Here is a 25,188-nt window from a genome sequence, read left to right on the forward strand (position 1 = left end):
TTACAGGGGAGGATCCTTACCTTTCCTTGTGCCTGTTCACAATCCCTCTGGAAACTCTAGCCTCCGTGGTTGTTGGTTAGTTGGTTGCCCTTAAGCTAAGCACCTTCTGCCCTCCACTCACCACCATTGCTCACACACCAATAAAAGAGGCCAGACAATTAAGCCATATTAGTTTGTTTATGGGCTGCTGTTCATTTAATACAAAAACCAGCAAGTTTAAAAAGCCATTGCCACACTATTCACAGTATTTACCTGAAATCAACCTTTCCTGCCTTAAATGCATAAAACAAAATTTCCTACATGCCCTAGCGCTTAGCAATGCATGTAGAGTATATTCAAGGCACTAGAATAACATGCTTTTTCAGCCACAAAACACTTCCCTTGGAAAGTTTCCATAGTATGAACTGTCTTCCTTGTTTTATACTCAAGGACAATTCCTTCCCCCTTTTCAGTTTTAATTGTTTTGGTATTTACAACTTTACCAGTGTTGCTAAAATTAGTGCTTAGCCTTATGGTAGCTTCAGACGGAAGCTCAGAAACTACAGCTTTCAGGTCTATGATTGATTCCTGTCCAAAATTGAGAACCATTATAAAGACTTTGTCTAATCCATCTAATTCCCTCAGATACACAAAAACATTGCTGTCATTCCAAATGTAGCACATCCATCCCCTATGAATGGGCAGCTCATTGTTGCGAAGTAAATTTAGCTCTCGATATAGATTCAGTGTTGAGTTAGGTTGAGTCTTTTGAACCTGTTTAAAAAAAAAAAAAAAAAGTCACATCATTACCGTAGTCATTTATTCCTCATTAAATGTTGGAAATGTTACTTTGTGATTACCACATCTGCTAAGATTATCTTCCCAGCTTTCAGACTCTCAGCCCCCACTGCAAATCCTTCCACAGATTCAAGTTGAAGCTATTTGTCCTCAACCTCTGGGGACCTTCACAACTCTGCCTCTCCATATACTTATCTACCCCATCTCTCCCCATATTGTCCACATTTGCCACTCCACCCATGATGATAGCCATGTCTCCTTCTCCTACAACTGTCTTTGCTCCTTCCATTGCGCTTCATACACTTTTTGTCAGCAAAGCATTCCATACCAAGGAATCAGAGCATTCAGCATCAAGGACTTGATTTTGCTCCCACTGACTTCAGAGCTGCAGAAGCAACCCCAATGGATTAGTTTCAAGTGTTTTTTCTTTGCTGTTGTTTACTGTTGTAGATCAACAATACCAGTACTTGACCTACTTGGTGTAACAGCAACTGTCAAGTTTGGTCTTAGACAGAACAACATATGCAAACCTAGAAATGCATCCATCTTATTTTCCTGCTAAGTTTAACAAAGCCTACTTGTATTAATCTAAATTAAAATGGGAGTGGGTAGATTTCAGATTAATGTTGAAAGATTAAATGAATTAGACTAAAAAAAAATCACTTCAATATCACCATATTTTTCTGGTTAAATGAGGGGTGGTAAAATAGCCTTTGCTGTTGCAATAAGATTTTTTACCATTTTTCTTCCACAGATTTGTTTTTTCTTGGTTTTAGTTTTAACTTAGTTAAACTGCCACATTCCAGTAATCAAAACAAATTAGAGCTTCATTTAGCTGAAGCTATTTTGCTAGCATTTTTTTGTAACCCATACGACTGTGTCCTTTAATTTAAATACTTACTTCGACATTTACATTTTGGTAGTCCAGATTAACAGGTAACCAGCTTAAGTTACCCTCACTGAAGCCGGCATGAAGATTGCCATTCCACTGCATGGGTGACTTCTCTGGGAAGGTCACCTAAAAATAAGAGAGTATTGGGCACCATTCAAAAACATCCTCGTTAATGTGCTAAAGAATGATCCAATTAACAATCTTTTGCTCAAGCTTCTCTGTCATGTCAAGATTATTTCATTTTATAGGGGACTTTAATTAGGTCCTAGACCTAAAGCTTTACAGGAAGTAATTAAAAATCCCACAAGTGTAGGGGGATCATGAAGAGAGAGAATCAAAAGCTATCACTGAAAGGGGGAGGAAAAACTGTGTAATGGATTTGGCACTGGACTGAGTGCTGCAGACCTGTGTTCAATTCCCAGCTCAGACGCAGATTTTCTGTGTGACTTCTGGGAAGTTACTTAATCTACTCTGTGCTTCAGTTCCCCATCTGTAAAATGGGGATAATACTTGCCTACCCTGCCCAGAAGAGGTGTGAGGATAAAAAGCTATTAATAATTATTAGGTGGTCAGATTTTATAGTAATGAGGACCATATAAATTCTTTGACAGATAGAAATGCCGTTAGTGGATGTATGAGGTGATCTGTATCCTGGAAAGAGATACTGTACTAATATTTGAATAATCAAAGTTTATATTAAATTTGAAGACTGTAAGTACCTTATTCAGTAGCGTATCCATGCTTGTTAACAGTTCTACAGTGTATTTTATATTTAGCTCTAATTATCTGAGAAAATGTAATCTGTCCTGATGAGTGCTTTGTAAATATATTACAGTTTTCAATACACCTCTACCCCGATATAACGTGACCCGATATAATATGAATTCGGATATAATGCAGTAAAGTAGCGCTCTAGGGGGGAGGGGTTGCGTGCTCCGGCGGATCAAAGCAAGTTCGATATAACGCGGTTTCACCTATAATGCGGTAAGATTTTTTGGCTCCCAAGGACAGCATTATATTGGGCTAGAGGTGTATATCAGTCCTTTTGTAGGATTCCCTCCTCAAGTGCAAGATATACTCTTAGAACTCATGGTCGGTAACAGGTAAATGAAAAACATGTCAAAACTTGCTTGCAAAACGTAAGGAATTATTTAAAATTTTGAGAAGTGTGACAGTTGTGTTGTATGTTGCAAAACAAATTATTACAGCTGATCAAAAATGAAAAGCTAGCTTTGTGAAAACTTCCAAGTTTCGTTTTGAAAAGTTAAAAATAGACTTTTTCAAAAACATTTCCTGACTGTTTTTCAATATTTTTTCAAAAATTTTATTGAATATATGATTGAACACCTTCTCTAAATTACCAAAAGCTCTAGCAACATTTGCAATGATTTGATAAACTTTGTAAAATTTTAAAAACATGAAATATTTCTCACACACATTTCAGCAATTTCACCAAAAAAAGGGTAAGGGTGTGTGTGGGGGTGTGTGTAAAAAAGGCCTTTCTCTGTGAAAAACTGTTAGGAAAATTTTGACCAGCTGTACCACTTTCCTTTCTGTGGCAATATAGGTACTGGGTTTCTCCTGCTCACATGTTCTGACAGGCAGGATAACCACCAGTCCCAGATGTCTGTACCCTGTAATGCTCCCTCACCTCATTCAGTTTATCTCCTGGGGCTTCAGTTGTTACTCCTGCAGGAATTCTGTACCACACGTAATCTTTTTTCCCCCTGGAAAGTTGCTGCAGTTCTGACTTTTGCCCACAAGGGGCCACTGTGGCACTAGAACAGAGCAACCAATCCCCTGCCAGCCCCAGCACCCAAAGGGAAGAGAAAGAGCCTGCCTTCTTCACAGCACTGGTGGGGCGACATCAGGAGACAGGGAATATGGAGAGACAGACAGTGTGGATACATGGGGCTGCTGGGGGGGTCAAAGATGGGTTCATTAGGGCTAGTGTGGGAGGACGGACTGGGGCAGGGACTGTACGGGAGTGGAGGTGCAGGAACATGTGGGAATGGGGGGGGTTTAGGGCCACATGGGAGAAGGGGGTTGGCTGAGTGGGGGGCACAGACACATGGGCAGGGGACTAGCTGAGGGGGACAGGGGCAGATGTGTCTGACTGAATGGGAGATGCTAAGGGTAAGCCAGGGTCTGCATGGGGGAGGCTCCCTAACAATCCCTCTCTGCCCCCCCCCAAAACAACCTGTTCTATACTTTTCCCACCCATATACCCAGCAACCCTCCAAGTTCACATCCAGACTCTTTCCCAGCAATTACTTCCCTCTCCCTCAACTCCTCTGTTACCCCCAACTCCCTCAAGCATTTGCACTGCTTCTGAGGGGTGCAGGAAATATGGTTCTGTATTGTCATTTAAATGAATTATTACTTAGAGTTCTGTATTAGTATGCCTAGTAAGGAATCTATTCATCAAAAAATTTCCTGAATTTTTTTTGTCTGTTATAGACATACTTGCTGATGGGTACTTTGAAATAAATTACCAAAATAATTGAAACTGGTGTAATTATATTGTGTTGTTTTGGTAAATAAAATTTACAGATTTTTAAAATATTGTGTGCAGAATTTTTAATTTTATGGTGCAGAATTCCCCCAGGAGTAAATTTTCATGGCTGCAAAAGTGTACCTCAGCAAATGACTCCTCCTTTCTCAGAGACCCTGCTCATGAGTCCTGTCTCTGAGGGTTAAAGAAAACCTTTCCTTCCCTCCTGTGGCCCAGGGCTCAGAATTGGATGGCCATTGAAACCCCAGAGAGAGAGGGCTGTGCCAAAGGGTGAGACCTTTCTAAGAAGCAGCTTTGTGTTTGCAGCAGACAAGGCTCTGGGATCTGTAGTAATAAAGCCCTTGAAAAGCTTTGTCAGCATATAGGAAGGAAAGGCAAAGTTTTCCTGAAAAGATTTAACTGCTAGAAGGCCTCATTAATCCACTTGAAGGGGTCAGGGGAAAAGGTGGGTTTGTCACTGAAACTCTTTGCCTCAACACAGAACTCTCTTCAGCATCCAAGGCAGATGCTTTGGTGCCTAGATGTGTATTATCACTATTAGCCACGAGAATGCATTGTATATTTTATTCTACTACACCCTTTAACACCATATACTTCCTTCAGCCCTACAGGGGCTGGGGGCAGTGAGCAGAGGAGCCTCCTTTGGGAAGGCTAGTCCTACCATTGCTGTTATTCACATGCAGTCCTTGTGCTCAGGTCATCTAGGGCTGGATAACTACTAGCTCTGTGCAGGGGCATGAGGAGATGAAGCTACTCTGGTTCTCTCACACACTTAGTTCTCTCCCATAGTGAGTGAGTAAGAAACCAATAAAGGAGGAACATCTGCCATTCAGAATACTCCTACTCAATGCTGACTTTTCATGGAGATAATAATAAATGAGAATAATCAAGTGGTTGCTCCCCTTTAACTGGGGAAAGATTATTTTAGAAACAGGACAGTGGTTGGGAATGGAATGAGAAATATATGTGCTTAATTAAACAAAAGTTACTGTTTTGTTGGAAAATTCTGTGTACTCAGAACTAATAGGGCTGCTTAGGGGATTTGAATTTATAAGTCCTTCACTCACATTTTCAGTTGCAATATTTTCCATTCCTATTTCTTCACCATAATAAGTTGTAGGTGTCCCAGGAAGAGTTAAAAGGAGCATATTTATGACATTAGTGTATTCTTTTCCAATCCGAGACGTAATTCGAGCAGTGCTAGGGTCTCCAACCTACACAAAAATAATTTCTTATATCAAAATACAAGAATAAAGGTCCATACTAGAACTAAATACATCCATATTGCATTGGTCTAATACAAGTTCTGTTCATTTACATCAATGTAAACACGAAGTAACTTCATTTAAACTAGTGGAATTCCTCTGCATTTATAGAGGTGTAAGTGAGGAAAATCTGTCTCTGTTCCCTTGTGAAGTGATGTATAGTAGCCCCAGAGGAAAAGTTTCATATATATTTCTATTGTATTGTCCAAGCACTTACATGCTTTATGATAAGAGTGCTCAGTAGCATAACTGTTTTACTATTGCTTCCCTCCCGCCCCTCCCCCAAGAGATGTTGCTCTGTACAGTATAACGGTAGCAAATCTATTCCATTATCACTGAATGCAGAGTGAGATCTTATCATATTAAGTAAAAGAGGTGGGGTTTTTTTAATGTAACAAAATGTTAACTATAAATCTCAGGATGCATTGATATATTAAGGCATCCTTTGATCATCACATCCATTTTATATTATCTTTTTTCTTACATTTTCAAAGGTTTTCTACATTAAATCCTACAATGCAAACTATTACATTTGGCTTTTTTCTTTCATTTCCATATCCTCAAGGGGAAATATTTGAATATTTTTGTATCAGTACAATTTTCTGCCTGACAACTGAAATCTGGAAATACTGCCAACAGCATGACAGACAGAAGTAAACAATGCTGATATATTAGCATCCCAGCCAACAGTGTCTTCCATTCTAACACAAACACCCTCAGTTACAGTTCTCATGTCTTTCTGCCAATGTTTGCTTTGCTGACCACACTTATTTTTTCTGCTGTGTAGTGCTGGTTTTGTGAGGGTGGCATTCATCCATTATAATAGGAGCTGTCATAACTATAAAGGGAAGGGTAACAACCCTCCTGTGTACAATACTATAAAAAATCCCTCCTGGCCAGAGACATCAAAATCCTTTTACCTGTAAAGGGTTAAGAAGCTCAGGTAACCTGGCTGACACCTGACCCAAAGGACCAATAAGGGGACAAAATACTTTCAAATCTTGGGGGCAGGGAGAAGGCTTTTGTTTGTTCTCTTTGTTTTGGTGGGTGTTCGCTCTTGGGACTAAGACGGACTGGACATCAATCCATGTTCTCCAAATCTTTCTGAACAAGTCTCTCATATTTCAAACTTGTAAGTAATAGCCAGGCAAGGCATATTAGTTTATCTTTGTTTTTCTCAACTTGTGAATATTCCTTTGCTAGAGGGAGGTTTATCCCTGTTTTGCTGTAACTTTGAAACTAAGGCTAGAGGGGGTTCCTCTGGGCTCTTTGAATCCGATTACCCTGTAAAGTTATTTTCCATCCTGATTTTACAGAGATGATTTTTACCTTTTCTTTTTAATAAAATCCTTCTTTTACGAACCTGACTGATTTTTCCATTGTCCAAAGATCCAGGGGTTTGGGTCTTTGATCACTTTGTAACCAATAGGTTAGGATATTATTCTCAAGCCTCCCCAGGAAAGGGGGTGTAAGGGCTTGGGGGGATATTTTGGGAGAAGAAGAACTCCAAGTGGTCCTTTCCCTGTTTCTTGTTAAATCACTTGGTGGTGGCAGAGTACCAGGTTTTAACCTAAGCTGGTAAATAAGCTTAGGGGGCTTTCATGTGGGTCCCCACATCTGTACCCTAGAGTTCAGAGTCGGGAAGGAACCCTGACAGGATCAATGGAAGCCCCTCAGCACTTTGGGGTTATGGTGATTCCACTGCACTGGAGGTAGACGTCCAAGGTGCAGGCACACTTGGGCAGCTTGGCTTGCACCACAGGCCAACATGGGGGAAAAGAGAGGCAGGGGTGGAGCCACTTTATGCACAGGTAGAGTCAGAGGCCACAATCCCTTAGGTAGAAGGTGCATAGGGTCAGAGCCTCTATTCCAGTCCCAGAGCTGCAGCAGCTGACATGGAAGCAGTCTGGAGCTGTTTCAAATTTGCCTGAGGGTTTGGAGGTGGATTCTGTCGCCTTTCCCAAACCCCACATCGTTCCTGGCACAAACCCTGTTTGGCCAGGGAAAGGGGAGTGGAATATTATCTTGAAAGAATAAAACAGTGTGCCTGATGATTATGTTTAAAACTAGGCAAAAATACTATCACACTCCTGTAAATATGCTTAGGATGGATAACATGGACCCGCTACAGCCATTGCTATAGTGTACTGAGAGAACATGGTAGATTCCACAGATACAACAGCTACGGTTATTTTGGGCTTGATCTTACTCCAATGAGAGCTTTGCTGTGGGCTGTAATAGGAGCAGGAACATGCCATTTAAATGTCTGAACTCTTACCGCCCAATTTGGCCATTTTCCTTTGGGCATATTCTTCATCCACAAAGACACAGTTTCAAAAATACTATTTCCTGAGAGGTTTTCCATGTTAATTAGGTAGAAGTTGAAGGGGAAATCTGATTCTTGGATAAAAGATGTTCCATAATACATCATTGTTGCTTCGATGTTTTCCTGGTTATTGGCTTCAGTTCCCATAAACCTACAAAGGAGCACACAAGTGGGTTCTTTTAAAAAAGAAAATGGAAACTGTGTTCATTCAGAGTTTTTTCAGAATTGCATGGAATTAGAATGGACCTTGACATAGCTAATAATTTAGCATTGTTTTTAAAAAGAATTTATTTTTCTTTCTATATATCACATACCTATATGTCACTATTAATGGCTGATATTCTTGCAAAAGCATCTTACCATGACAAACCTGTTTATCCACTGGTGAGATTGTGCCTTTAGCATTAGAGGGAAAATTCAATACAGCTATGCTAACAAACTGAGTTACCTGTATCGGCCAGGCTCATTGCTGAATTTATCCAGGGTGCGCCGGAAACTGCGGACAATATCATGCATGCCGACTTGGGTGGTGGTGTAGTCATGATACAGCTCAGAATATGCTGAGATACTCTCCTTGAAGAAGAATGCAACATTTTGCATTAGACCTATTGTTCATTGAATTACACTTTCCAAAGTTTTTTCAAAAGACAGTGCACCACTTCAGATAATGTTTTACTTGAGTCTGTTAGCAAACTGGGGGCATGATGATATTACCTACTCTTGTTTCCTCTTCACCTGAGACTATAGTGCTGCAAAGAAGATACAAAGTAGCCCACACTCCTGGCATTTCCTTTCCCATGCCCTGAAGCTGGCTTGACTGCAGAGGGGAGAGAGATTGCACCACTCACTGCCCCAAGCCTCTACTCCCTAGAAACAGACTTTGATGAATGAGGCCCTGATTCTGCCACCTTTACTAATGTTTTGCTCCCTGAGGATTTCAGTGGGACTACTCACAAAATAAGATACCGCTCATTGTGAGTAAAGATAGCAAGTATTGTGGCCCTATGGGGAATACAGTTATTTCCAAATATCTATCTGAAATAGTGAATCATTTAAATAATACATTAATGGCAGAGTTTTGGTGCTGTATCTTCATTAGTTATTTATCTAATGCTGTGCTAGACGAGGGGCTAAATATTTGGGGAACACATCAATCTAAATGAGGAATAATCTATATAACCCAGTTTACACCAGTGATCATGACACATACAGTAGATGCTGCTGAATACCAGATTCCAGGCAGAAGCAATATAAATAAGATTCTTGTAGTGACTTGCAAAGTCAACAAGATGCACATCTTTCTGTCAACTCAGTAATATTATTGCCTCTCAGTGTTGGCATCATCTCCTGACTTTATTGGGCCCACAGCCCCACTAAAAGCAAGTTCCATAAATAATTAGTCATATATTTCTGAAGCTCATCTGTACACATTTCAATGCAAAACCTACCCGAAAAAAAAGAGTGAATCCCATTAGCAATTCAAAGGGGAAATGTATTAGTGATAAATGCATCTCCAAAGACAATAAGGAGCAAACAAATTCAAAACAGAAAATGTGTTACCGGATTTTGGGATTTATTCACTTGAGGTTCATTTCTCAGGTGTGTTGCTTCAAGAAGAAATTTAACAGTGTTGATACTAAACCCATCGATGCCTTTGCCAAGCCAAAATTTGATAATATCCTAAACATAAAATGAAGATAATTCTTGATGAGTCAACCACTTTCCAAATATTAATTTAAATCAAATACATTGCACATAATTTATTAAATACATAATACATTCTAATATAACACTATATAATATAACATTATATAACAATACATAGTTTTTAAATTTAAAGTTTTAGTAAGGTTAAAGCTGACCATTTTAGATTGAAGCTACTATCTATGGCTGACTTTGTCTTACTAAAATGGAAATATTTGAATTATTTTTCTACCATAATAGACATACAGCCGTGACTGCCCCAAGCATTCAAGGGGGACAGGGAACAGAAAAACACATAGCTCACAGGAAGCCACTTTTGATCTAGTCTATCAAAGAATCTGGGCCTTATAACAGTTTGTAAATACCTAATCAAGAGGAACAGAGGGTAAAGAATGCTGATTCTGCTAAGCTCTATGACTGGGGTACACTCATCAAGATGCAGACAATTAGAACATATTGAGACAAATGTTCATTGTTCTGCACAGACCTTTTGACACCAGGTTTTCTTTTACACAACAACACTTCCTAAATCTGTTCTCTCTTATTTAACTGATGTGAAAATAATTCAGATTTATTTTCTGGAAAATGAAAAATGATTACCTAAGTTAAGAGTTATGGATCTGTGGTTTCTTTATCAAATTCAGAGTTTAGCTATTATCAGTAAAAGTACATCATGCTTGCATGGTTATTTTATTACTATAATTTTAATGGTCCTATATTTTAACAGATGAGTCCAAAGTTTAATCCCCCTGCAGCAATCTGTGTAAATGTTACTATGTGCCAAACAATATCTTTCAACTAAGTAATAAAAATAGATTATGCACACAGTGCTGTCATTTATTATTATTACATATACAATATACTTGCACAAGCCAGGACTTCGATCAAAAATATGATGGAATTCAACTAGTCCATGTTAAAGATTCACTGATTTTATTAGGTCAATACATACTCCATTTTATTGAATTGCTTGTCCCTTTATAGTAATTCTGAAAACAACCTCAGGTATTCATGTCAACAGCCTCTATGGTGATTTCATGCACTGAAAGAGGTCTCATCTGAGCAGTTGTGTATATTGTAAAAACCTCTCAATTAGAACCAGCACAAAAACACCGAGGATGGTTTGGGCCATGGAGACTGAACTACCTTTATACACAGAGGTTGGCTGTGGCACATTGGCAGGGTGTTGGTAAAGCTTGACTGTTCCTGCTTCCCCTGTTTGGTTTATCCTCACAGAATGTAAAAGATTTCAGACTTTGGTCTCCTATTAAGTCACAAAGCACCAGCCTTTCGAAATAGAGCTTCATTTTAAAACACTAACCTACTGTTTTCTTGTTCTTTAACATACTGACAGATGTTAGTGATGCTCAGCAGCACTTCTGAAATGTATCAGACTGTTCTAGTCCAGACACTCTAGGATGTGCAGTATTGCCAACTGTCATGATTTGAGCACCCCTCTAACGATTTGGGGCTATAGTCTTAACTTTTCATGAATACACAACGACAGGTGCCAACTCATGAATTTTTCCTTATTCAAAATGGCACCTTCTCCTATTACTGTCAGTGGAGCTGAAGCCAACAAGATGGCTGCCATTTTCCTATACTTTAACTGCGCCTGGAAGTCAGGCTGCTCTTAATAAAGTTGGCTGCCACCTCCCACTATTTTCAATGAGGTTAAAGCCAGGCCCAAAGGCAAAATGCCTGCCACTCTGTGATTCAGGGGGCAAGGCAGGCCACATAGACTGTTGAGAGCAGCCCAGACACTGAGAAGTGAAGGAGGGAGTGAGGAGAAGCAGGGCACTGGGGGGAGCAGGAGACAGATTTGGGGGTTGCAGGTGAATGGGGTGCAGAGGACAATGATGGGGTGGGAGATGAAGAGGATAAAGTGGGAGCTCCCCCACCTGTGGGGTGTGGGTAAGGGGAGTTCCCTCTGAGCAGCTGGGGAAGGCAATGATCTCTTGTGTGAATCCTTCACAAGCATGATATTTTGAAAGCTTCAGGAAGAGCTGTCACAATGAAGTGAGACACTTCTCCGATCCCAAGGTTTTCAGGGCTTGGCATAGCTCTGTGCGAGAGCGTCAGGGCTAACGACACAGACCTGCCCTGCCACTGAGCACTCCCTTCACATTGGGCCCTATAGCAGAGAGAAGGTCCTGGGGCAGCAGGAGGGGGTTTTAGGGAAATGGTGCTACTGAGACCCAAGTAGAGAAGTCCCAGGGCAGAAGGAGGCAGAGACTTGTTTGCTGCTGGGTTAAGACAATTATAAGAAATACATGGTAGGTCCTGTATCTTAGGAGTCAGGAGATGAGTGCAGTCTGCTCTGAGCAGCCAGGGAGAGGTGTACATTTGTGCAAGCCTCACACATAGAAACTAGATCCTAGATATTATATGATTAATCCTTTTAAAAGTATAATACAATAATGGTCAGAACACTACAGGCTGTGGTACTGCAATGTCTGTGACTCTTTCAGTGGGAGGCTGCCTCTTTTTTTTAATTAGAAGGAGACTCTTCAAAGATAAGACTATGATACTTGAAGCATTACAATATATGGTTTACATTTTGCCTAAGCAGGTATATTTGTGTTGACACTTCATTGTCTGCATTGTTTGCTTAGACACTAATCCTTGAATTATTTCCCACTGGATTGTCAACTATATAAAGAAATTACATTCTAAAAATTAAAACAAACATAAAACCCAACAGTTTCTTTACTACTGGAGTAGCAGCCGTGGATTATATACTTACATGGATTTCTTCTAGCACAGCGGAGTTGCGGAAGTTTAAATCTGGTTGTTCTTTCCCAAACTGGTGAAAATAACATTGCTTTCTCACCTCATCATATTGCCAACTGGAATTCCCATAAACACTCACCTGATCACATAAGAAAATGATGATGATTAATTACTTAATAAATGATGAGCATTTGCACAGCATTATAATTTACACAGTGCTTTACAAGCATATAGAAAGGCATGCATCACTTAGTAAATAGTATTCATTTACTATCCATAACAGTTAGTTGGCCTGAAACTGATTAGTCTATTTTCATTGTCCAAAGGAGAGAAATGCAAAAGTAAATATGCAATATAACTACTTAAAATCCAATTTACTGAACATATATGGATGTTACGTGAAAAACATTGAAGTCAATAGGAGCTGCATGTACTCAGTGCATCTTCAAATCACGAATGACTAAAAAACGGAATTTAATATTACTCAGCCTACTCTATTTTTAACTTTTTATTTTTTCATGAATAAACGTAAACAGAAAATACCCTCATTTAAAGGAGAGATGTTTTTCCTTAACATTAACATTCCTTAATATTAACCTAATAAATTCATATTTACATACAAGTATAAATCTCATCCACAACTATAAAACAATTTCCATATATTTCACCTACTACTACAAACTTATTTAACCTGCAAAGACATAACCAGCTGCTATATATGATCCTTCATATGCAAATCAACTACCCTAGTACACTTCTGCCTATACCCTGGTATTTATCACCTTTAATAGACCTATTTGTGCTTGGTCAATCTCATATTATATAAATATTTATTTGCTCAAATTCCGAAATTGCTCACCAAACATCATAAAATCTGCTTAATGATTTCCCAAGCCTAGTATATTTTGTACAAGCAATATAGGTTCTTCTAAGAATTTCAACAGTAATTAAAAGGACTATTAATAAAATACTAGGGATGTCAGGCAATTAAAACAATGAATTGCGATTAATCACTTTGTTAAACAATTATAGAGTACCATTTATTTAAATATTTGTGGATGTTTTGTACATTTTCAAATATTTTGATTTCAATTACAACACAGAATACAAAGTGTACAGTGCTCACTTTATATTAATTTTTATTACAAGTATTTGCACTGTAAAAAAACAAAAGAAATAGTATTTTTCAATTTACCTCATACAAGTACTGTAGTGCAGTCTCTGTCATGAAAGTGCAATTTACAAATGTAGATTTTTTTTTTGTTCCATAATTGCACTCAAAAACAAGACAACGAAAAACGTCAGAGCCTGCAAGTCCGCTCAGTCTGACTTCTTGTTCAGCCAATCACTCAGACAAACAAGTTTGTTTACATTTGCAATAGATAATGCTGCCCACTTCTTGTTTACAATGTCACCTGAAAGTGAGAACAGGCATTCTCGTGGCACCATTGTAGCTGGCGTCGCAAGATATTTACATGCCAGATGCACTAAAGATTCATATGTCCCTTCATGCTTCAACCACCACCATTCAAGGGGACATGCGTCAGTGCTGAGGACGCGTTCTGCTCGATAACAATCCAAAGCAGTGCGGACCGACGCATGTTCATTTTCATTATCTGAGTCAGGTGACACCAGCAGAAGGTTGATTTTCATTTTTGGTGGTTCGGGTTTTGTAGTTGCTGCATCGGAGTGTTGCTCTTTTAAGATTTCTGAAAGCACGCTCCGCACCTCATCCCTCTCAGATTTTGGAAGGCACTTCAGATTCTTAGACTTGGGTCAAGTGCTGTAGCTATCTTTAGAAATCTCATACATTGGTACCTTCTTTGCGTTTTATGAAATCTGCAGTGAAAGTGTTCTTAAAATTAACAACATGTGCTGGGTCATCATCCGAGACTGCTGTAACATGAAATATATGGCAGAATGCGGGTAAACAGAGCAGAGGACGTACAATTCTCCCCCAAAGAGTTCAGTCACAAATTTAATTAACACATTATTTTTTTAACAAGCATCATCAGCATGGAAGCATGTCCTCTGGAATGGTGGCCAAAGCATGAAGGGGCATATGAATGTTTAGTATATCTGGCATGTAGATATCTTGCAATGCCAGCTACAAAAGCACCATGTAAATGCCTGTTCTCACTTTCTGGTGACACTGTAAATAAGAAAAGGGCAGCAGAATCTCCTGTAAATGTAAACGAACTTGTTTGTCTTAGCGATTGGCTGAACAAGAAGTAGGACTGAGTGGACTTGTAGTCTCTAAAGTTTTACATTGTTTTGTTTTTGAGTGCAGTTATGTAACAAAAAAATCTACATTTGTAAGTTATATTTTAATGACAAAGAGATTGTACTAAAGTACTTGTATGAGGTGAATTGAAAAAATACTATTTTTTTAAAATAATTTTTACAGTGCAAATATTTGTAATAAAAATAATATACACATTGATTTCAACACAGAATACAATATATATATGCAAATGTAGAAAAACATCCAAAATATTTGATAAATTTCAATTGGTATTCTATTGTTTAACAGTGCAATTAAAACTGCAATTAATCACAATTAATTTTTTAAATCACAATTAATATTTTTTTACTTAATCGCATGAGTTAACCGCAATTAATTGACAGACCTATAAAATACATGATGAGCTTGCAATATGTTGAGCTGGACTTTCTTTCCTGTTAGTCTGTGAGAAAAAGATATGGAGAGAAATGGTAAGCCTTTTTTGTGGCACTAAGTTTTAAAGGGAGACTGTACAGTTAAACTTCATACCTTTTTAAAAAATAGCCTTATTTATTATTTTTGTTGCTAACAAGCAGCTGTTACATTGCTGTTACTAGTAACAACTTAGAAAATAAACACTGAAAATAATTGTGAAAAGTAAACTGGATTTTAAATAACTATGTTTATTGTTTACTTTTTGCATTTCTCTCAGGTTAGACAATGAAAATAAACTAGTCAGTTTCACTTTTTCTTTACAGTCAATTTCATTTTCAGTTCTCACAAACCAGTATAATGCTGGTATGTCTGTGTTATAAATGCTCAGGGGAAGGATTCATGTTTTTTAAAAGCAGGTTTTCATTGAGAATTTTCTTTAATTTTATGGGAGCATTTCTATTCGACATATGAAACTTGTTTTGTGAAACTTGTTTCTACAAAGCCTCAACTGACATAACAGCCTCTATTGAAATATCAGCAACAGTGAATATTTGAGAATAATAAAGTCATCAGCTGTATGTGGGTTAGATCTGAGACAATATTCAAGATATTTCTCAAAACTGTTGCTGTGTAGGTTTCTAGCTCATGTGTTTAGAAGATGCAAATGGTTGGATTTCCAATTAAAACATGGAAAATAAGTAGATAAGCCAATTTCCAGTATCTTGGCCTGCTAGGAAGGCTAGGAAAGGAAAGCAATAATCCAGCAATGTGCTGGTTTGTTTTTCTGACATCACAGTTGGCATGCATAAAGGACAGCTGGTAAGAAGCTTCCCAAATGGAATGCCCATATACTAGGGCTGTCAAATGATTAAAAGAAATAATCATGATTAATCATGAGATTTAAAAAAGTCACGATTAATGGTAGTTCTAATCGCACTGTTAAACAATAATAGAATACCAATTTAAATTTATGATAAATATTTTCTACATAGTCAAATATATAGATTTCATTTACAACACAGAATACAAGATGTAAAGTGCTCACTTTATATTATTATTTTTAATATAAATATTTGCACTGTAAAAAAGATAAATCGAAGCATGAAGGGGCATACGAATGTTTAGCATATCTGGCACGTAAATACCTTGTGACGCTGGCTACAACAGTGCCATGTGAATGCCTGTTCTCACTTTCAGATGACATTGGAAATAAGCATTATCTCCCATAAATGTAAACAAATTTGTTTGTCTTAGCGATTGGCTGAACAAGAAGTAGGACTGAGTAGACTTGTAGGCTCTAAAGTTTTACATTGTTTTGTTTTTGAGTGCAGTTATGTGGAAAAAAATAATTCTACATTTGTAAGTTGCACTTTCACAATAAAGATTGCACTACAGTACTTGTATGAGGTGATTGAAAAATACCATTTTTTAAAGTGCAAGTATTTAAGCAAAATAATAATATAAATTGAGCACTGTACACTTTGTATTCTGTGTTGTAATTGGAATCAATATATTTGAAAATGTAGAAACACATCCAAAAATTTATCATACATTTAAATTGGTATTCTATTATTAACACAGTGATTAAAACTGCGATTTTAAAAATCTAGTTAATTTGTTTTGTGTTAATCGCTTGAGTTAAGTGCGATTAATTGACAGCTCTACCATATACCAAAATGTGTTAGATACAAAATTAAAGGAGAGGAATGGAAATCAGAACAGATTAAAACCAAATGAAATCAAAGAAAAGAAATGCTGCCTCACTGTCTTATTCTTGTATCTTAATTCACGTTCAGATGATCTCAAATATACGAGCAGAAGTTACTAATGAAACAAAATATTTGAGTTTACATGCTGTGTACAGCAGCCACCACACAATGGTTTCATATTCACTACATTGCTGTGATTTTCCTATTCATTTTGTGATTTGAAGGTGACCCCAAACCTTGTATTTACCCAGTTGTTGGGAGGAGTGATTGTCCCATCAGTGTGTGCACAGTCATGCCAGATGTAGTAATCCGCATACTTCCCAGTCCGATTGCGACTCAGCTGAAACCAACTGTGTTTGTCACTTGTGTGGTTTGGTATTAAATCCATTATCACCTTTAAACCTTACAAATCAAATGTGGGAAAGATCAAATCAAAACAAAACATCCCAAGTCACAAAATTTACAGTATTAACATAGAAGACAAAATAACACTGGTGGCTTTACAGACATACAGTTAAGAGAGGCCTCTGTCCTCAATGGGCTTAGAGTCTAAGCCCTGGTCTACATGGAAAAGTTTTGCCAGCATAGCTGTCAGTTAAGAAGGGGAGTGGGGAGTGGAAGATTCACACAACTGATCAACATAGCTGTGTCAGCAAAAGTCTGAGTTTAGATGCTATTATACCAAAATGTTATGCAAAAAGTCCTTTTTTCAGTGTAGGTCATTTAATTTGGGGAACTGGTATAACCTATACTAGCGAAACCCTTTAGAGTGTAGACAAACACTCAGGTCCCATCCTACAGTCACTTATGTATCTCTTTAACTTAGCACACATGAGCAGTCCCTTTGTAGTCAATGGGACTACTCACCTGTATGAAGTTAAGTGCTTGTATAAATGTTTGTGGGACTGGGGTCTAAACAGATAGACAAAGGAGGTCACGATAGTGAAAGAACCCAAGTTTTCCCAATCTTCTTAATTTAATTTTCTACCTCCAGCAAGAACATTATTGCTTATGGATGCAAAGATAGATGTGACAGCATCTCAGGCTTCAGTCATCAGAAGATTGCTGCAGGGACTAATAAATACAACCTGTCAAAAAGAGAACAGGGCCTGTCCCCCAACATAGAATGTGAAAGAAGTTTCATCCCAAAACACCAGTAGCCATGAGAGCTGTGTGGATTTTAGAGGATCTACAGAGTCCATATGCTACAGTACTGGCTTCCCTCTCCCATGCCTAGCTCCCATCAATGTTGCATAGGCCAAGTTCCATGAAGCCCCAATGGAAAGGGTTCTGCAAGATTGATAGAAAGGGTTGCAATGCTGCAGTCAGTACTCATCCCTTCAGAACTAGGCTTGCCAGGTGACCAGTTTTTGACCGGAACAACCGATTGAAAAGGGACCCTGGTGGCTCCAATCAGTACCGCTGATTGGGCCACTAAAAGTCCAGTTGGAGGTGCAGGCAGGCTCCCTATCTGGCTTCATGCGGCTCCCGGAAGCAGTGACATGTCCCTCCAGCTCCTAGACATAGGGATGGCCACAGAATCTCCATGTGCTGCCCCCGCCCCAAGCGCCGGCTCCACAGCTCCCATTGGCTGGAAACCACAGCCAATGGGAGCTGTGGGGAGAGCACCTACGTGTGAGGGTGGCACCTGCATGCGGGATTGGCACGCAGAGCCGGAGGACATGCCAGCCTTCCCGGAAGGTAAGCACCACCCAGAGCCCACACTCCTCACCCTCATATCCCCCAACCCCCCCACACACACACACCCAAACTCCCTCCCAGAGCCCGCACTCTCTCCAGCACCCTAACCCTCTGCCCAAGCCTGGAGCCCCCTCCTGCACTCCAACCCCCTGCCCCAGCCCTGAGCCTCCTCCCACATTCAAACTCCCTCCCAGAGCCTGCACCCCGCATCCCCAACCCCTGCTCCAGCCCTGAGCCCCCTCCTGTACCCCAAACCCCTCATTTCTGGCCCCACCCTGGAACCGGCAACCCCAGACAGAGCCCTTACCCCCTCCTGTACCCCAACCCCCTGTGAGTGAGGATTGGGGAGAGCAAGCGACGAAGGGAGGGGGGATGGAGGGAATGGAGGGTGGGGCCTCAAGAAAGGGGCAGTGCCTCAGGAAAGTGGTGGGAGAGGACGAGGGGCAAGGGTGTCTGGTTTTCTGCCATTAGAAAGTTGGTAACCCTATTCAGAATCCCCATTCAATCTGCTAGGTTCTGAACCCTTCTGCCCATGGAAGACACACAAATTGAAACACAAAACAACAAAATGTGAAGTAAAAAAAGAAAAGTACATCTACATTCCATGTGTGAGCAGTGCATTTTTTTTTTTGGTCATAGCTCAAGTTTACCTTTGTCATGTATAGCTGCAATCAGGTTTTCGAAATCCCTCATCGTTCCAAACATAGGATCAACATCCCGGAAGTCTTCAACTCCATACCCAAAGTCTTTTAAGGGTGATTTATAAACAGAAGTAATCCAGATTGTTTTTATATTTAAATACATGATATGATCCAGTTTTTCTTGGATACCTGTAAATAAAGAAAAAAGTCTGTTTTACGAGAACAAAAACAATGTGTCTGTGGCAAAGTTGTCATTTCTGTTGAAATTAAGTTTCCCCCATCTGGAAGATGTACACAGGTCCATGGGCGGAGATCTCTTTCCCTTCCATTATGGCTAGAGGTAGCAGAATCCTAAAACTTTTGTGTTGCTGTATTAGATCACAGTATGTTAAAAGGTTGAGGGCAACTGAAGGTCTTTATTCTATAATAAGCAACTGAAAAAGATTAATCATGAAAAACAGAACAAAGATGCTAATTCAAGCAGCATTTACACTCTGGCTTACAGCTTTTATTCTTTCATTCATTAAATATAACATTCAATTTTGGAATACTGAGATTAAAGAATTCTATTTTCGTTGTCAAGGAATGTGAGTTAACCCTCACAACCACCCTGAGAAGCAGGTAAGTGTGATTTAAATGAAAAAGCCCTAGGCTTCACCTCCAGTTAGATAGAAGACATTCTCTTTTAACCTATTATCAGAGGGATAGCCATGTTAGTCTGTATCCACAAAAACAACGAGGAATCCAGTGGCATCTTAAAGACTAGCAGATTTATTTGGGCATAAGCTTTTGTGGGTAAAAACCCCACTTCTTTTAACCTGTATTTTTTCTCTACCACTCACTCTAATGCTCTCTCCAGTCCCTAAATCATGCCAGTTTCCCTCCTCTTAAATCAAAACTAATATATGTTCATGGCATGTCACAAATATTATCCACAGTGATGAGCTCCCAAAATCCTAAGAACTGGTTCCCTACCGGGTCCACTCAGTCCGGGTTTTTGGTGGCAGGTCCTTCACTGGGAGCAAGTGAAGGACCCGCCGCTGAAGTGCCGCGGAAGACCCGGTAGGGAACCGCGCGGTGAGTACAAGCCCCACGTGCCTGTCTCACCACCACCACCATCCATCCGACCCCAACCCACATCCTGCCCCCGACTGCCCCCCCCCCCAGAACCCGCAAGTTTCTCCTCCCCCCTCCGCCACCGGGGTAGCAGCAGCAGCCCGGGGCTCCGGTGGCTATTTAAAGGCCCTTTAAATTGCCCCCTGGGGAAGCCAGGCCGCCCCGGTACGGTGTACCAGCTCTCCCCTTTAACAGCCAGTTCTACACCAGCTTCTAAATTTAACAACTGGTTCTTGCGAACCGGTGGGAACCGGCTCCAGCTTACCACTGATTATCCACCTATAGAAACACATTGTTCTTCACTTCCTGATAGAAGATATGATGTTCTAGTACCTTTTGTATATATATTTTATTTTTTTGTCTTTTCCTATCCATTTTTTGTAGTAAAATCTGTGAGTCAACTGAGTTCTTAATATTTGGCATCATCTATGTACCGTATCAGATACAGTTGTATTGAGTCTCCCTAACGGCTCAAAAATAGCATTTCTTCCTCTTTCATTTGTTAATGGTTTCTTTCCCCCTCAGATTTTTTATGGCGCAAAATCCAAAATGGCAATTAACTGATTGTCTAATAACACATTGGATTCCAAATACTCCCCAAATTTTGGTGGCAAATTCTAATCTGGATTGCAATTTTGCAGCTATTCTCTCTCTTTCTCTCTCTGATGGGCCAAATCGAAACTCCAGATCTGAACAGTGGCACACACTTTGGGGAGGTTTTTACTTTGATAAAGGTTTAGACTCAGCAGCTTGATTAGATGGTTAATGATAATCACAGTTCTGGCTGCCTGTGGGTTATTAGCTAACTTGTGATCCCATCTGTCTCTAATCAGGTGGCTGCCTCTACTGTTAATCCACTTTTTAGGGAATGAGAGATTGTGGTAACAGAAATATATATAATACATACAGCTTCATGCTACCAAGAACTGAACGTCACAAAAATGTAGAGCACCTACCTTTCAGATCACCATTCCCATCCTTGTTGGTGTCCTTAAATGAACGTGGGTAGATCTGATAAATGGGACTAGCTTGCCACCAACCTAGGCACTTTGGCGACACGGCAACAATTGCAATTGTAGCACCGACAAGCACTGGTGTAGATGCAATTATGAGCCAGAAGAGGATCTCTCTGGTGACTTTGTACCGTGCCTGACTTGAGAATTTAAGCAAGACTTCCTTAGGCATTCCTGCAAAGGGCTTCAAAACTTCACAGTCCTGGTTCTGCACAGTTGCTGAGTTGATGCCAACAGCGCATGTTTCTGGTATCTCCTCTTGGCTGTTGGCATTGCATTCATTAAGCGTCTCATTTTGAACAAATCCTTTGTTTTCTATACCTCCTTTCTCACTCAGCTCAACAGAGAAGCTCTTACTTTCCTCCTCAGCCATTTTTAGTTAGAACGTCTTGTCCTTATGAGAAGTCTTGCTGAAGCTAGGAGAGGTGGCAACATACCTTTGTTCAGTGAAACGGGAAGCAAGGTAATTAGCCTGGGGTTTATAAATAAACCTGACTGACCCGTCAAAGTACAATGAGGATGAAAAGGACAAAGTGCTCCTATTCTTTTGCATAATAGATGTCTTCAGCTAAATGGCAAACTATTGCAAAGGCGCATGGCCATAGCCTAGTTCTATTAGGATTCAGATTTATTTCTTACACTAACTGATCAAAGTTATGTCTTCAGTTGCTCATTCTCATGCTAGCCAAGCTAGACTTTTATTGCCGACTGCAACCATGAAAAGAAGAGGCCTTGCCTGGACTTCTGGCACGAAAACATTTGTTTAGCAAGTCCCTTATCTATTGAGTGAGAAACTTCCCAGTGTAAATATGGTGTGCTTGGGGCGGCAAAAAACAGAGTCACCTCTGCCTGCAGTTGCCCTTTGGGGGTGTGAGTGTCTGGGTTGTGGGGGCCACAGCTAGGCTCTGGGGAGGAGGGGGTGAGAGTGTCTGGCCCCCCAGCTAGGCTGTGGGGGGGAGGGGGGAGGGAAGCATAGGGATTGTCATAGGGGTTTCTTTAACTCTCTACTCCTGGGGGAATTTTTTCTGTGTCTATATTGCTACAGACATACTTGCTGACAAGTATTTTGAAATAAATTACCAAAAGAATTGAAACTGGTGCGATTATATAGTGTTATTTTGACAAATAAAAATTTGCAGAATTTTAAAATATTGTATGCCGAATTTTAATTGTTTGGCATAGAATTCCCTCAGGAGTATCTTCTATGGGCTGTCCTGTCTCCTCTGCACTTCCATCCCAAGAGCCTTGAATCAAATCTAGGGGTTACCTAACCTGCCTCCCATACAGGAGATCAAAGGGGAGAAAAAAACAGTAGACTCTGGGGGAACACTTCTGTCGGCATATAGCAAATACAGGAGTAACACATCCCAGTCACTCTCATGTCTGGAGACCCACATTCTTAGCACAGATTTTAAAGTTCCATTAAATCTTTCCACAAGCCCATGAGTTTCTGGGTGATAGGAAGCAGCCTTCATATGGTTCACTCCACATAATCGCCACAACTTTTTAAAGTCTACAGACATGAAATTTGAACCATGTTCTGGAAAAACCTATTCTGCTAAAAATGGTGAATAAAATTATAGCCACTGTTTCATCTTCAATATTAGACAAGGCTGTAGCTTCAGGGTGTCTGGTGGCAGAATCCATTACAAAAAATATATACTGTATTTCTTTCCATTCCTGGAAAGTTTAGTGAGAAGTCCCACAATATCCACAGACACTCTAACAAACCCCTCCTTAATAATGGGCAAAATTAAGATTTATTGGGGCCCTCGGTACAAAGAACATCTGGGTCCCACACTCAGAGAGCCAGGGGCACCGTAACCAGGAGGGCCAAGGGGGCCATGGCCCCCCACACACACACACACTTGTAAAAGTGGGAAGGCCATGCCTGCACACTTTTTAACATGGGCATAGTAGCCTAGGGCAGGTGCAGAGTGGCAGTGGCAGCCTCTTCCTGGTGCAGGGCTTAGACCCCCCTCGCCACAGGGCCCCACCCCCTATTTCTCTTCTTCCCTGCAAGGGCCCGCCCCCTGGCCAGGTTGGAAGCCAGAGCCACGCCATAATAAGAGCCCAGGGGCACCATTTCAGTGATTCCAGTGGCTACTTAGGCACCAGAAAACTGTAGGGTTTTTTTTGCAGATAACTTAGAAATTAGCTGACAGGAGGACTGTATCTAATTCATATATAAAGAAAGACAAAATATATATACAAATACCAATTAAAGCCATAGTTTAAGTTTATATGTAAATGTAGAACAATCAGGTGATAATACAGCAAGGTATTTCTAATCCCAAGATTTGAGGTATCATAAGAAAGGCCATACTGGGTCAAACCAATGGTCCATCTAGCCCAGTACCCTGTCTTCCAACTGTGGCCAATGCCAGGGCTTCAGAGGGAATGAATAGAACAGGCAATCACTGAGTGATCCATCATCCTTTGTCATCCACTCCCAGCTTTTGGCAAACAGAGGATAGAGACATCAGAGCATGGGGTTGCATCCCTGCCCATCCTGGCTAACAGCCATTGATGGACCTATCCTCCATGAATTTAACTTGTTCTTTTTTAAACCCTGTTATATTTTTGGCCTTCCTAACATCCCCTGGCAACCAATTCCAGAGATTAACTGTACAGTGTGTGACATAGTACTTCCTTTTGTTTGTTTTAAACCTGCTGCCTATTAATTTCATTGGGTGACTCCTAGTTCTTGTGTTATGAGAAGGAGTAAATAACACTTCCTTATTTACTTTCTCCCCACCAGTCGAGATTTTATAGATCTCTATCGTATCCCTCTTAGTCATCTCTTTTCCAAACTGAAAAATCCCTGTCTTTTTAATCTCTTGTCATACAGAAACTGTTCCATACCCCTAATCATTTTTGTTGCCCTTCTCTCTACCTTTTCCAATATATCTCTTTTGAGATGGTGTGACCAGATCTGCACACAATATTCAAGATGGGGGCATACCATGGATTTATATAGAGGCATTATGATATTTTATATCTTGTCATCTATCCCTTTCCTAATGGCTCCTAACATTCTGTTTGATTTTTTGAGCTGCCGCTGCACAGTGAGTGGATGTTTTCAGAGAACTATCCACACTGACTCCAAGATCTCTTTCTTGAGTGGTAAAAGCTAATTTAGACCTCATCAGTTGTATGTATAGTTGGGATTATGTTTTCCAATGTGCATTAATTTGCATTACTTTCCTGTATCCCTTTTGAAGCCTTAATACAAGAACTAATCATTTTAATCAGTAAACAAAATTGATACAGCATATTTGCTCAATATCACACCAATCACCCTCAAATATCCACATGCCTTTTTTATTTTCATTTTTATTACCTTCTGGAAAATTATAAGCAAGCAAGCATAGGCACTCTTAATTTGTACATCTTATTTCTCATTAAAAAGTTATGAAGTCTAAAGTAGTTGAGTTTCCCCTCAAACATTTTTCTAAAATATAGAATAACTAACAAATTAGAGAACAAATTCATTTTGGCACTAGCTTAAAAAAAAAAGAAGACAAAAAGCTTTTAAAGTGATAATTGGAAAGAAAATATTACAATAAATTGTCCCACATGAGTTTCCTATCAGCTCTGACACACCTGAAGGTGTATCTCCAGCATATAAAAATGTTATCACTTTTTTCAATGGCAATATGTTTTCTTTTCCTATTAAGTTACTCAGTAATTTGAAAAAAGTCTTAAACATTGTAATCTGTTTATACAATGCATTTGATATTTCTCCAGCACAAAAGAAAACACACTTCAGTTCAAGGTACTAAAGGTGTGAAGATTCAAAACATGAAAATGAATGTAAAAAATTTACAAATGACTGATCTAAAAGCCTGTTTTAGCCTCTGGAAACTGTTCAGTTCTATAATGTAACATAGGAATCCTGAGTGTATAGCTACACTGACCCAACCGGATGACTCTTAACCATGCCTTAATGAAGATATAATGACACTATATAAGAAAATTTGCCCTCTAAACAATGTCATTTCTAGGGCATTCTCAAATATTAAGGAAATTAGTAAAGAGACTTGTTCCAGGGATGTCACAACCCGGTAGGATTAAGAGCCCTCCAGGAATTGTGTTAAAAAAAAATCCCAGTGGTACATAGACAAAGAAAATATT

The 25,188-nt window shown here is 39.7% G+C and overlaps 1 protein-coding gene across 1 annotated transcript; it reads right to left on the minus strand.

Moving 5' to 3' along the window:
- Positions 1 to 163: 163 nt before the first annotated feature.
- Positions 164 to 21,487, minus strand: SLC3A1 (solute carrier family 3 member 1). The gene is made up of 10 exons (XM_054021999.1): positions 20,995 to 21,487; positions 18,932 to 19,111; positions 16,828 to 16,982; positions 12,226 to 12,351; positions 9,336 to 9,455; positions 8,224 to 8,348; positions 7,728 to 7,926; positions 5,252 to 5,398; positions 1,679 to 1,795; positions 164 to 753 (listed from the first exon to the last, which is right to left on the minus strand). Exons 1-10 carry the CDS (start codon positions 21,422 to 21,424, stop codon positions 313 to 315), a joined length of 2,040 nt encoding a protein of 679 aa, XP_053877974.1. The 5' UTR covers positions 21,425 to 21,487; the 3' UTR covers positions 164 to 312.
- Positions 21,488 to 25,188: the final 3,701 nt, after the last annotated feature.

This window comes from Malaclemys terrapin, chromosome 3 (genome assembly GCF_027887155.1).
Source record: "Malaclemys terrapin pileata isolate rMalTer1 chromosome 3, rMalTer1.hap1, whole genome shotgun sequence".
Classification (NCBI taxonomy): Eukaryota; Metazoa; Chordata; order Testudines; family Emydidae; genus Malaclemys; species Malaclemys terrapin.